This window comes from Sorex fumeus, unplaced genomic scaffold (genome assembly GCF_029834395.1).
Source record: "Sorex fumeus unplaced genomic scaffold, SorFum_2.1 ptg000024l, whole genome shotgun sequence".
NCBI lineage: Eukaryota > Metazoa > Chordata > Mammalia > Eulipotyphla > Soricidae > Sorex > Sorex fumeus.
The window spans coordinates 19,365,432-19,378,196 of NW_026606081.1; the positions used below are offsets into that span (position 1 = coordinate 19,365,432).

The 12,765-nt window shown below is 42.8% G+C and overlaps 1 protein-coding gene across 3 annotated transcripts in view; it reads left to right on the forward strand.

The window, feature by feature from the left end:
* EMCN (endomucin) overlaps window positions 1-12,765 on the forward strand; it is an 85,732-nt gene that overhangs the window by 34,614 nt on the left and 38,353 nt on the right. For all 3 annotated transcript variants that reach the window (XM_056114241.1, XM_056114242.1, XM_056114243.1), the window contains exons 2-4: window positions 2,103-2,231; window positions 6,281-6,358; window positions 8,667-8,768. In XM_056114241.1, the coding sequence (XP_055970216.1) occupies window positions 2,103-2,231; window positions 6,281-6,358; window positions 8,667-8,768 (309 nt within the window). The remainder of the gene's footprint in view (window positions 1-2,102; window positions 2,232-6,280; window positions 6,359-8,666; window positions 8,769-12,765) is intronic.

A 12,765-nucleotide genomic window follows, 5' to 3' on the forward strand; every position in this document is an offset into this window, starting at 1 on the left:
AAAACGACTGCGTGAGGCCAATAAACTGTGACAATACCTGAAACAAATTATTCCTTAGATGATTGAGAATTAAATCCTACATTCTTCTCTCTGAAAAACTGATAACATTTCAATTCAATTTTTAAGAATTATTACTGAATAGACTTTCCGTTGCCAAAAAAATATTTTTAAATAATATGTAAGTAGAACTTAGTCCTATACTAAGTTTCTCCCTAGTTATGGGACTTTCTCTTCCTTTCCCTTCTCCTTCCTAAGAACTCTTTCTATTCCCAATATAATAACAATTATATCATAATTATTACTAATAATAATGATATTATATTTTTATTATTATATTTATTTTATATTATTATTGTATTACCAATAATGATATAATTGGGTTGGAGCCATAACATAGCAGGTAGGTCATTTGCCTTGCACACGGCTGACATGGCCAACCTGGGTTTGAGTCCTCCACCTCTTCAGAGAGCCTGGCAAGCTACCGAGAGTAGCTCCCTCGCATGGCAAAGCCTGGCATGCCACCCATGATGTATTCAATATGTCAAACACAGTAACAAATGTCACAACGGAGACGTCACTGGGCCCGCTGGAGCAAACCGATGAACAACGGAAGGACAATAATATAATTATACTTAATTATAATTAATCATCATTATTATAATTATTATATGTATATTTCCTTCACTTTCATGCATTTGTTTTGGTTTGGTGGTACAATATCCCCTGCACTGGGATCAGGGTCTGGGGTTTCTGGCGTGCTCAGGGGACCATGTGTGCTGGGATAGAGTCTGGGCATCCTGCCTGCTCCCACCCCACCGAGCCTTCTGTTCTTAGAATGGTGAACAGGAAAACACAGGAAAGGACAGATATATGGCGCATCATTACAAAATATTCAAGCAAACTGCAGTTGCTGAATGTGTACCTAATAATTCTTATTATATATGGATCTATTCTATTATACTACATAAACTATAAAAGGCCCTTCCGTTGTTCATCGATTTGCTCGAGCGGGCCCAGTAACGTCTCCATTGGAGACTTTTGTTGTTACTGTGTCTGGCATATCGAATACGTCACGGGGAGCTTGCCAGGCTCTGCTGTGAGGGCGAGATACTCTCGGTAGCTTGCCGAGCTCTCCGAGAGGGGCGGAGGAATCGAACTCGGGTCGGCCATGTTGGCTGCATGCAAGGCAAACGCCCTACCGCTGTGCTATCGCTCCATAACTATATGACAACATATTTTACATGTGTGTATATTGGGGTGAGAGTAAAACTTATGTAAAGAAAATATGGACTAATAATAACATTTTACCATTTAATGGCCTCTACACGCTATGCAAATATTTAGTAAAGCATCTACTGCCCAGAAATTCAGTTATTTCAACTGATGAAATTAACTTAGTTGACTTAAAAATATTGTGAAAAACGTTAAATTTCAAATGGACACATTTTCCTGGCCAGCTGTGTCATATGTTAGTTGGTTTCAAAGCTGGAGGATTGGAGGCGTCTTAAGCCCCGTTCCCTGATGGGGAGCAATTCTCAGCAGTGGCCGTGCCCAGCCCCGCGTGCAGGCAGCAAGGCTGAGGGCATGCTGGGGGGCTGTGAGGCCCAGCAGCAGTAGCCGGTCACCATCTGGCCAGCACCCTGAGCTCTGCAGCAAACCAGAGTAACCAATGCCATGGAGGAAGGGCTGGCCAGCTGGGGGGAGAGCAGGTCAGGGCCAGTCATGGTGGCTGTGCTCCTCGTCTCTCAGATAGACACGAGGGGACGGAGGCAGGGGTGTCTGTTAACTGAGAGCACCATTAACTGCAGCAGGAGGAGCTGGGTGGAAGACAAGTGACCCCGTGGCCTTGTGCTCTAGGACCCCAGCAGGGTACTGCTGGGCCCCTCGGACCTCCAGTCACGCCCTCAGAACCGGGTGGAGGCTCAGCGTATGTGATGAGGAGAGCCAAGGAAATCAGTTGGGAAATAAAAATGATAAAAAGGATTTAACTGCAAGCCCAAGTGCTACTACCGAGTTCTAGAAGAGTTTACATACTTTGTTTCATCTGTTGACTGGCAAAATAAATTTGAATTTAATACAAAAATTTTTGTGCTTCTTTTCAGATGTTGAAAACAAAGACACTCCCGCATTATTATCACCAAATCCTACAACAAAAGCATCTGAACCGACGTCAGCCTCAACATCACCACTGAATCTTGACGTGAAAGCGACAACTGAGACGGTTTCTGATGGTAGGGACAGCTCTAGTGATAGTTACCACATGTCAACCAATAACATCAGTATTCCCTAATATTCCCTTTATAATTCAACCACAGGAAAAATCGTTTGGGTTCTTGTATATGTTGTTACAAATATCTGTGGATTTTCACTAGTTTGAAAACTGCATGTGTGTTTGGGTTGACCCAGAACCCTCCACCTTCGTGGAATCCCCTGAAGATTTCCCTTGGGACTTTTCCTTTCAAAACTGACCCAACTGCAAATGTCATACATGGACATGAAGTATATTTAGAGAAGAAAGAATATAAACTTTCTAAATTAAAAAGTTGTCTCTAACTATTCTAGTTTTTCATTTAAGTAGTCTAGATAACAAGCTGAAAGTACTAAATGCAGACAGGCTATGCTCATTGCATTGGACTGATGTTGGATTTAATTTCCAGCTTTAAATAACAATGTCATCATTTCTGTTGCTAGACCTAATGACAATGATTGGACACTGTTTTATACCACTGGGTCTTAAGGGGGATTACTTTGCCATGCCAGGAAAGCAAGATGAGTCACTAGGATCACTTAACTAAAAACCCAAGATTATTTATCTAAAGTATCTTGCATCATTCATCCTGCAATGGAAAGGAACATTTCAATCATTTGTTGATTGCCAGTGGGCAGAAATTCTACAAAGTTAATGTCATAGAAAAACATGAAAAGAATACACCTAGTGCTCTATCCTCAACTCTGTTCTTCACTTAACTCTGTACTCATCGAGCCAGCCACAGGTAGACACACACCAAAGGGAGTTCATCCAGCTTGAATTAGAAGGGAGTTATGAAACCAGGCCCTTATTTCTGAAATGTTGCCACCTAAGAAGGAAACCAAGGCAATTCTGAGAAGTCTCCACCTAGTGAAGGAAGCATGAGGCAGTTTTTCAGCGTATGCTACCAAACCCGCCTCAGTGAGGGGCCTGTGCCAGCCGCGTCCTACTTACTGGGTGTACAGTTGTATTTTCTCCACAGTGTTCCCGGGCCGTAAGCAGAGGCATTCTGAAAACTCAAGTTCTCCTCTCCTTTTCTTTCCCCCAACCTCATCTCTCTCTTTCGTTCTTGGCCCAAAATTATACTGTTTTGGGGAAAGCAGAATATTTCTGCAGTCAGAGAAAATAAGTGCTGATGTTACTTATTTTGGATGTTACTTTTTGGATGTTACTTAGGTTGGATGGCCACAGTTTATGTGATGAAACTTATGCTTCTTCTGTGTGAAGATTCCTAGCTCTGCTTATCATGGTCTATAGTGAATTATGTCCAAACCCTGACCACTGTGTTAAGAGACCATAGGAGAGGGGCTGGAGCAATAGCACAGTGGGTAGGGCATTTGCCTTGCACACGGCTGACCCGTGTTCGATTCCCAGCATCCCATATGATCCCCCGAGCACTGCCAGGAGTAATTCCTGAGTGCATGAACCAGGAGTAACCCCTGAGCATCGCCAGGTGTGACGCAAAAAGCAAAAAAAAAAAAGAGAGAGAGAGAGAGAGAGAGAGAGACCATAGAACAGAAATGGGAGTTCAGTCGGGAAATTTGGGTGAAATTGTCATCTATGATACCAGGCATTACGTCTGCTCTTTCTAAATTAAAGGAAAATGAGGCCTTGCTCATATGAGGTATAACTGGGGAAATTTCTCCAGTGACAGTCACTGGGGTTCCCCAGAATGGAATCGGAAGCACCCTTCTCTAGAGCAAGTACCTGTGATACCCCCCCAACAACACACACACACACACATACACACACTACTCTTAATTAATATTCAGGGAACTTTTACTGCTTTATTCTTTCCAAGTCATAAAAAACTCCAGTTCATGTTCTTCAAAGATTCTCCAGATGAGTTTAAAATACTCACTATCAAATAGAAAAGGCATAATAAGCCAGAAAGTCTTTTCTTTCCATTATTACTGTAATAAAAATGTTCATGTATGTGTAAAATGCAGTACTGTAGCTAATCTTCATCTCCCAGAACCAGTAACAACCAGAACTTTACCATATTTCTCTTTATTTCCTTCTTCCCATCATTTCTTTTGTCCCTTTCTTTTCTCTCTTTTCATTTGGTTGTCTATATAGAGTTCATGTCATTTATCATATCATTTATCTCTACACCAAATGTGTATCTTAAAAGATATGGAAATTTCACTATGTATCTAACAGTGGGAGAAGGAGTCAGGGTAGTAATGGGCCCAATTGGGGTGAGTGTTGGTGGGGTGACGGGGAGGAGAGGGTGATGAGAAGCACTGGTAGGATCAGAAGAACGGCAGGCCGGGGCCCCTCGATGCTGATCTGCCCAGAAAATGTAGCCCAGCCTGTGTCGGAGCCAGGAGGCCCCACAGGTCACTGGACTCATGGTGTGTGAAGCGAGAAGGGGACAGGCAATGGAGGAAGCGAGAGAAAGCCAGGTGTCCTCAGCCACCTTGACTTGCCATTGTGTGTGCGAGTGTGATTCGGTCTGTACACGGGACAGTGGCCGTGCTCCTGTAGGCGAGACAAATAATACACAGATGAGGAAAGCAATGCAAAATTCCTCTTCCATTGTCACATTTGAAGAAGTGTCCCAGGAGGGATGAAATGGTTTCTAGCTGCCCTCCAAGTAGGGGCTAAAGTTTAGGGGAGGTTGATGTTGTCTCACTCTGGAAAATATGCATTTTCACATCTGCCAGGATATCACAAAAGGCATATCTATAATCAAATATCTCCCATTCTTCTTCCTCGTGGTAACACAGTTGTTCTCGACACAGTAGAACCACTTGTGTCCCACCTTCAGCCCAGCACAATGTGGAAAACTTTCTTTTCATTTTAAGGGTATAGCCAAATTTTCTGGGTTAAAGGTCAAAAGACACTTGATTTAATAGTCCTCAAAGTATACCAATTGTTTTACACCCGACGGTGTCAGAAATTCTGACATTAGAAAAGCAGATAATGTGTAGCTGAGCTTGGGGATTCTGTGGACAGTCCCATGTGGAGGATGGCTGAGTCCTGCTCTCAGGAGTGCCCGAATTACTTCCTGACTGTGTGTCAGTGTGTCAGATGCACTCTCTCTCTCTCTTTTTTTTTAACTGATTGACAAGAAGTTATCACATTTATTTCTATTTATTTATTTTTTAATTTTTATTAGTGAGACACCATGAGGTACAGTTGTAGACTTACAAATTTTTGTGCTTGGGTTTCAATTATACAATGATCAAATACCCAAGCCTCCACCAGTGCCCATTTCCCACCACCACGGATCCCAGTATCCCTCCCACCCCCCATACCCCCCATGCCACCCTGCCTCTGTGGCAGGGCATTCCCTTTTGTTCTCTCTCTCCTCTTGGGTGTTGTGGTTTGCAAAGGAGGCATTGAGTGGCAATCATGTTTGGTCTATAGTCTACTTTCAGCATGCTTCTCCCATCCTGGGAGGATCCTCTCAACATCCTTTATTTGAGCCCTTCTCTATCTGAGCTCCCTTTTCCCCTAGCATGTGTAGACGCACTCTCTTTTTCCTTCAAAAGTCCAATGGTTACACCTGCAGACTTTTGGCAGACACTGAATGTCATCATAAAATAAACTTCTAAGAGAGAAACACCAAAAACTTCAGCCAAAGAGATCAACAAAATGAAGCGTAATTTTGTGGAAAAATTCTACAGCTAGGTCTTATTTACAGATCACAGTACTTTGTCTACTGGAAAATAAAACTATTTAAATTAGTAATTTAAAAATATTCTTGCATGTTTTAAGATACCAAGGTAGCAATCTTTAAAGTGAAAATTTTCTCTGGACCTACAATACAAAAATGTGTGTGTCCTATGCATGTGTGTGTGTGTGTGTGTGTGCACACGCGCGCGTGTTTTTATTGGACCACCTAAGCAGTCAACACTTAACACTTATATTCTTCATTTTTGATAAAACAGTCTGGAAAATAGAATTAGACAAAGCTTGCCCAGTATAACTCTATAGAGAAATACTAATCTAACTTTGGATTTGACTTTTATTGATTCACGGCAGGTAATTAATAAATAATAATGCATCTATCTTATCAACTAGGAACCACCACCACAAAACCCTCAAACGAGTCTCAACAGCCAACAGATCAGTTGTTAAATGCAACAGCTAAAGTGGAAGGTGAGTAATGATTCATTTGCCACCATTTTTCCATATATATATGTTTCATATGCCAAACAGTCACACATATAATATTTCAGTTTTACTACATTCATATAACTGTAAAATTATTACCATTATCTAATTCCACCACATTTTCATCAATTCTAAATGAAACACTACCTGTTGCCAATAACTCCCAATTTTTCCCTTCCCTCAGACCCTGGGAGTCACTAACCTACTTTTTAACTATAGATTTGCCTATTAAAGAAAACTTACACAAATAAAGTCATATATGACCTTGCATGTCTGGCTTCTTTTGCTTGGCACACTATAGTCAGGTTCATCCATACCCTAGCATATATCTGAGTCCTTTTTCATGAAAAGTCTCCCTCTTTTTTTGGGGGGGGGGGGGCTGCTTCTGCTCCGGGCGAGCATACACACTGCTTGCTTGAATAGTCAAGCCCACATTTCTGTACGGCAGCTGTTCTCATTGCTCCTGGGCACACGCATACACCTTGGAGCTAACTGCCAAGTCACTGGTCTCTATGACTTTTTGAAGAAACCAGTTTTCAAAGCTGCTGCCTATGGTTCATTCCCACCTGAATCGCGTGAAGAAAATGCACCAGCAACCCTCCCTACCCAGTACTTGTCTTTTTCACTAGGGCCTTTCTTGTTAGTATGAGACGGTATCTCATGGTGTTGCGATTTGCATCTCCCTGCTGATGAATGATGTTGGGTGATTCTTCATGTCCTCAGTGACCATTAGGACATCATCTATTAAAACCCCTGTCCAGAACTTGGGGGTGTTTTTTTTACAGCACAGCTGTAAGTTCTGTGTATGTTGTGGAGACTACACCCCATTGGAGAAATGATCTGCAAATGTTCCCTCCCATTCAGTCATCTTTTCATTGTCTTGCAAGATTGTTTTCCTTTGTTGTTGTTGTTTGGAGACACATCCAGCGGTGCTCAGGGGTCACTCTCCTGACTCTGTATCAGGGTCACTTCTGGTGGAATTCGAGGGACCATATGGGACACTGGGCATTGAGTCTGGGTTGGCTCCATGCAAGGCAGACGCCAGCGCCTGATCTGCTCTGCTATCACTCCGGCCCATTTCCTTCTTTGAAGTTTCAGTCACTTCTCGGCGAGAGTCCAGAATCTACTCTCTGTGATCCCAAAGATATTTGTTCAACATTCCCTAAGACATAAAGGCTATGATTCTCGCATGGTAATAAATGTCACCAGGCTCTTCTCAGCTAAGTCCAGAATTTGAACATTCCAGTAGCACTAGTAAAAGTTGAAAATCTATAGTGTAATATACAGTATAATCCAGCTCTATACTTTTCATTCTACTCACTTCAGGTCCACCATGTACATCTTTAAATATTTGTATTTCCTCCAAGACACCAATGGTCCCTCTGTTGCCTAACTGACAGACTGTCCTGAATAAACGTTGCTCTAATTCTGCCCTCATCTGTGCGGTATAGCCCACATTCATATTAGATTTATTTCTCATTAGAGAATTAATTAAAGGCAATGCTCCAGTTGAGGCTCTGGCCCTGCGTCCTCAGCTCTTCCGTGACTCTGCTCTGCTGCCTGTAGTCTCTCTAATCCGCCTCCCACACCTCTATCAACACTTACTCCTCTCCTGCCAGGCTTGTGGAGTCGGCTTCATTGGCAGGGGTTCTTGGGGCCGCCAGGATTATCTGCTGTGGTTTCCAATTTTGGTTTAGCACGGGATTTTCCAAAGATCTCCACAGAGGAAACCTTATTCTGTGTTTTAAACTTCTTGGGGTTCTGTCACCAAAGTCTTTCCCTGCACACTTGCCTCTGTCCTCAAAGGTCGAGTCTCTCCCCTTGGGTGACCTTTGTCCTTCCTGCCATCACAAGCTTCAACCCAGCTTTCCTGCTACAATACAACACCCCCGTGCTCCTGAAGTATGTCCCCTCAGTCTCACACGTCACTGTGTCTCGTTTGTGCCCATTTGTGCCCATCCCCTGTCACCGTTAGTGTCTGTGCTGCCCCTGCATTATGATTGGTTTCACTTTCTCTTTGTTTGCCGGTTCCGGAGGGGTTTGGACTAACAACGCACCGTCTGTTCCTCCAGCCTGAGATCACCTGTGGCACTGGGACCTAGAGCAGCCACATAGAACATCTAGTGTCCCACCATTTTCTTTGATATGATTGCATGGACCACCTAACATAAGGCCTCCAATTCTGGACATACAAATACTAATAAGATCTCAGTAACTAATTATCAAGTTGCGAGGGGATGTTAAGACTAATCAGACTAGCTAATGATGACTGTTCACTCTTCTCACGTAATAGGAGCCACAACCAAAGACGCCCCGAAGGATCAGATAACTCCAACAGCAACAGAACTGACACCCACATCCACTGATTCCACAGTACCCAGCACACACCCTAAGAGTAAGTACAAGGGCCTGTGTGAATGGTAGCCCGTCGTGTTGGACAGAACAAGTCTCCTGTTTCTCCAGCCCACAGCCCTCAGAAACCGTGTTCGACCAATATTTTCTCCCCATCTCCACCATCAGGGGCAGTGGTTTGGCAGCTTGGCTCTATACAGATGATATAGTCTCAAATGGCTAGGTACCAAGGACGATTGGCTTAAGGCTGAGAAGTAATCTATGATATCCACTGCTGCAAAAAATGGAAGCTTGGTCTTAAATGAAATGAGAAAATTCCTAGAAAATTCTAGACTTCTAAAACTTGACTCAAGAAGAAAGTCTAAAAAGACCAAAACAATTAAAAGCACTGCATTCGAGTATTTAAATGAAAAAAAAAAAAGTGCCATGGCTTCAATTATGAATTCTACCTAATATTTTCAAAAGATACATAGCAATTCTTCTCAAACTCAAGATCTAGAAGAGAAAAAAATATATACAAATAAATATCTATGCCCCGAATTACCATAATTTCCAAACTAAAGATAAAAAAGCAAATATCCTTCAAGAACACAGACACAAATAACCTTTAAAAATTAGCAAACCAAATGAAACGACATATCGAAGTGAGGATGAATCTAGGGATGCAATTTCAGCGGGAGAGTACGTGCCTGTGTGTGAGTGTCGAGCTCAGCTTCCAGCACTGATGGCCCCAGTAACTGCCAGATGTCACCCTCCTAGCTCTGAGCTTGTCCCTTACAGCAACAGATACAGGAGCCTAAAGTGGGGAGGAAATGCGGAATAGGTTTGCCCTGGGGAGAAAGAAATACAGTATAGGTTTACCCCTGGGGAGGGGAGGGAGGAAGAGTAGGATCTGAGCCACACAGGAACACTCAGGGCTCTGTGCTGAGGGGTCACTCCTCGAGGTGCTCAGGGTCCGAGGGTCTAACCAGGCTCAGCGTGTGCAAAGGCAGGCACCTTAATCCATGGACTGTCTCTCCCGTCCCATCGTTTAAGACGCTCAGTGTAGCATATAATGTTGTAGAATTAGTAGATGCGGAGAAGAATTTGACAAAATATACCATGCACTCATCATTTCAATTTTTGATGAACTAGAACTAAAATGAAGCTTCCTTAAACTGATAAAGGACAGCTAAGGAAAACTGATGGCAAACGTCATACTTAATGCTTGCCTTTAAGTTTTGGAGCACAGAAAAGATGTCCATTCTTATCACTTGATTTGAAATTATGCCTAGAGACTCTAGATGGTAAGAAGGTTAGGAAGGGGGGGAGGGAGAGAGAGAGTGAGAAAGAGAGAGAGAGAGAGCAAAAAGAGAGCACAGCACACCATTCATACAGAATCACACATTTTTAAAGAAGACTACCACATCTGATAGAAAATTCAAAGGATGCATAATAAGAGTATTTTATATCACACGGTTCCAGATAAACAAAAAAAAAATGTTGCTTTAGTAATGGCAATTCAAAAGTAGTCTTAAGTGAAATGAGAAAATTCCTAGAAAATTCTAGACTTCTAAAACTTGACTCAAGAAGAAAGTCTAAAAAGACCAAAACAATTGGTTTTTTTTTTTTTTGTACAGGGCACTTGTGTTACACACAGTTAGCCTGGTTCAGTCTGCAGCACCACAAATGACCCCTGAGCCCAGGATTAAACCCGAAGCACCATCCAGTGTGCCCCCAAACAGAGCACTCCTTTCACAACAGCATTAGAAAGAATAAAATTAAGGAATAAACTTAACAACATAAGTGCAAAATTTGTCTGCCAAATTACAAGGCATTTCAGAGATAAACATGAATAGATATTACATATTCATGGCTTGGAGACTCGGTATTTAAGGTGGCAGTTATCAGGTTTATTAACAGTTTACTAGTATATTCAATGTAAAACTTATCTGAATCCTGACAAGCATTTGCTTTTTAAAGAAACTGACAGGCTCATGCAAAAAATTATTATGGACATTTTGGAACTTAGAATAACCAAAACATTTACCACTGAAAACAAAGAACAAAGTTGAGGAACTTAGACAAGTTAATTTCAAAATTACTCTAAAGCTATCTTTATCTGAAGAATTTCAATAGGAATTAATAGTGTTACTGACACAGCCTGACTGTTAATAGCTGCATCATTCTGAACAAACACTAGAAACAATTCCAAGGTCCTTGGCTGGTAAGATGAAATATTTTATTGGATTTTTCTTTTGGGACAGATTTGAATTATTCCAAAACATGGGATAGTCATATAAGGGGACACTGCTTTAAATTTTCAAAATTTAGCATAGGGAAAACCTATTGATACATTAGGGTAATAGAATGAACATCCCTTCACAAATCACGCCTATTAAAGAAGCCATTCACAAAACGTGACATATTGTATGATTGCATTTATGTGAAAGACTCAGAAAGGACACTTACACAGGTACAGAAAGCAGATTAGCTGCTGCCCGTGGACGGAGTGGGTGTGGAGACGGAAATGCTTTTGTATTGAGGAAAATGTCCTAGAGCTGCATGATAGTGTTGGACACACAATCCCCTAAACTGAGTTGTATACTTTAAAGAAGTGGATTCAATATTGGACTTCTTTATAAAGCTTGTTTGTGAATAAAAGGAAATAAACTGTTGAACTAGGCCAATCAAATATCCTACCTGGGTAACTGACCTAAAACATTCAGAGTAACGATGGGCTATTTGGATGAAGCAGAAGAACTCAGGGGAGGGAGGCAGAGGGAGGGGGAGAGAGGGAGAGGGAGAAGGAGGGAGAGAGAGAGAGAGAGAGAGAGAGAGAAAGAGAGAGAGAAAGAGAGAGAGAGGAAAAGGAAAAGAGAGAGGAGGAGAGGAAGAGGAAAAGAGAGAGGAGGAGAGGAAGAGAGGGAGGGAGAGGAAGAAGAGAGAAAGAAAAAAGAAAGAGAGGAAGAGAGGGTAGGAGAGGGAGTGGGAGAAATAGAGAGGGGGAGGGAGAGGAAGAAGAGAGAGAAAAGGGAGAGAAAGAGGAAGAGAGAGGGAGGGAAGGAGAGGGAGGGGGAGAAAGAAAGAGGGAGAGAGAGGGAGAGAGTGAAAGAGAGGGAGAGTGAGGAGAGAGAGAGAGGGAGAAAGGGGGCAGAAAGGGAGAGAGAGAGAGGGAGAGGGAGAGGGAGAGGGGGAGGGAGAAGAGGAGGGAAGGGGGAGGGGGAGGACCATGAGCAGGGAGCACTGGTAAGCAGGGCTGGTGGAGAGGGCTGGAGGACACATTTGGGGGTAATGAAGAGATGGCAGAGAGGATTCCACTGCCCGAGAGGCAATGACCCCCTAGATTCCTGGGCGCTTCCCTGCTACAGCTCATCCCACCCACGGGGGTCGTTTCTGTTCTATCCACGTCAGTGGCCTGCTCTGTGCTTCTCAGACACACAGGCTGCATAAAGGGTGCACTCTGGGCACACCCACGGCCCTCAGTACACACCTGCCAGGCAGGAGACAGTGTGGAGGGTTGACACACTCTGCGCTTGTCTAGAATCTCAAAGGAGCAGCCTTTGATCAGAACCTTATGTGGTGTCTTAAGTAGGATGTTAACCAGGGTCCTCTAAAAGGAGCCTCTCACACTGCGATTGTACCATGATACTCTTACTGAACAAGACATTCACCAGATAGAAGACTCTGGAAAGGAGGTCTCCTTCATATGAAGAATGTTTTCTCCTGGCCGTATTTTTGACTCTGACAAGCAGAACACAATTTTGTAAACAATATGTCTGAAATGTACCTTTAGTAAACCAAACCTTCTATTCTCATAAAATAAATGAACCCAATCAAAGCCAGCACAAAACGTGAACTTTCACCTGCAAAATCTCTGGAAGTTTAAGGTTAAGCGCAAATACGCTGCTTTCATGGCCATGCAGTGATTGCAGAGAAATGAGTCCAGGACAAGGAGTTCTCAGCACGAGGTTCCACACAGCGGCATGTGAGGGCCCACGGGCGCGTCGAGAAAACCAGTTTTACTTTGATCTGTGCAGTCACATGCCCTCTGCACGTAT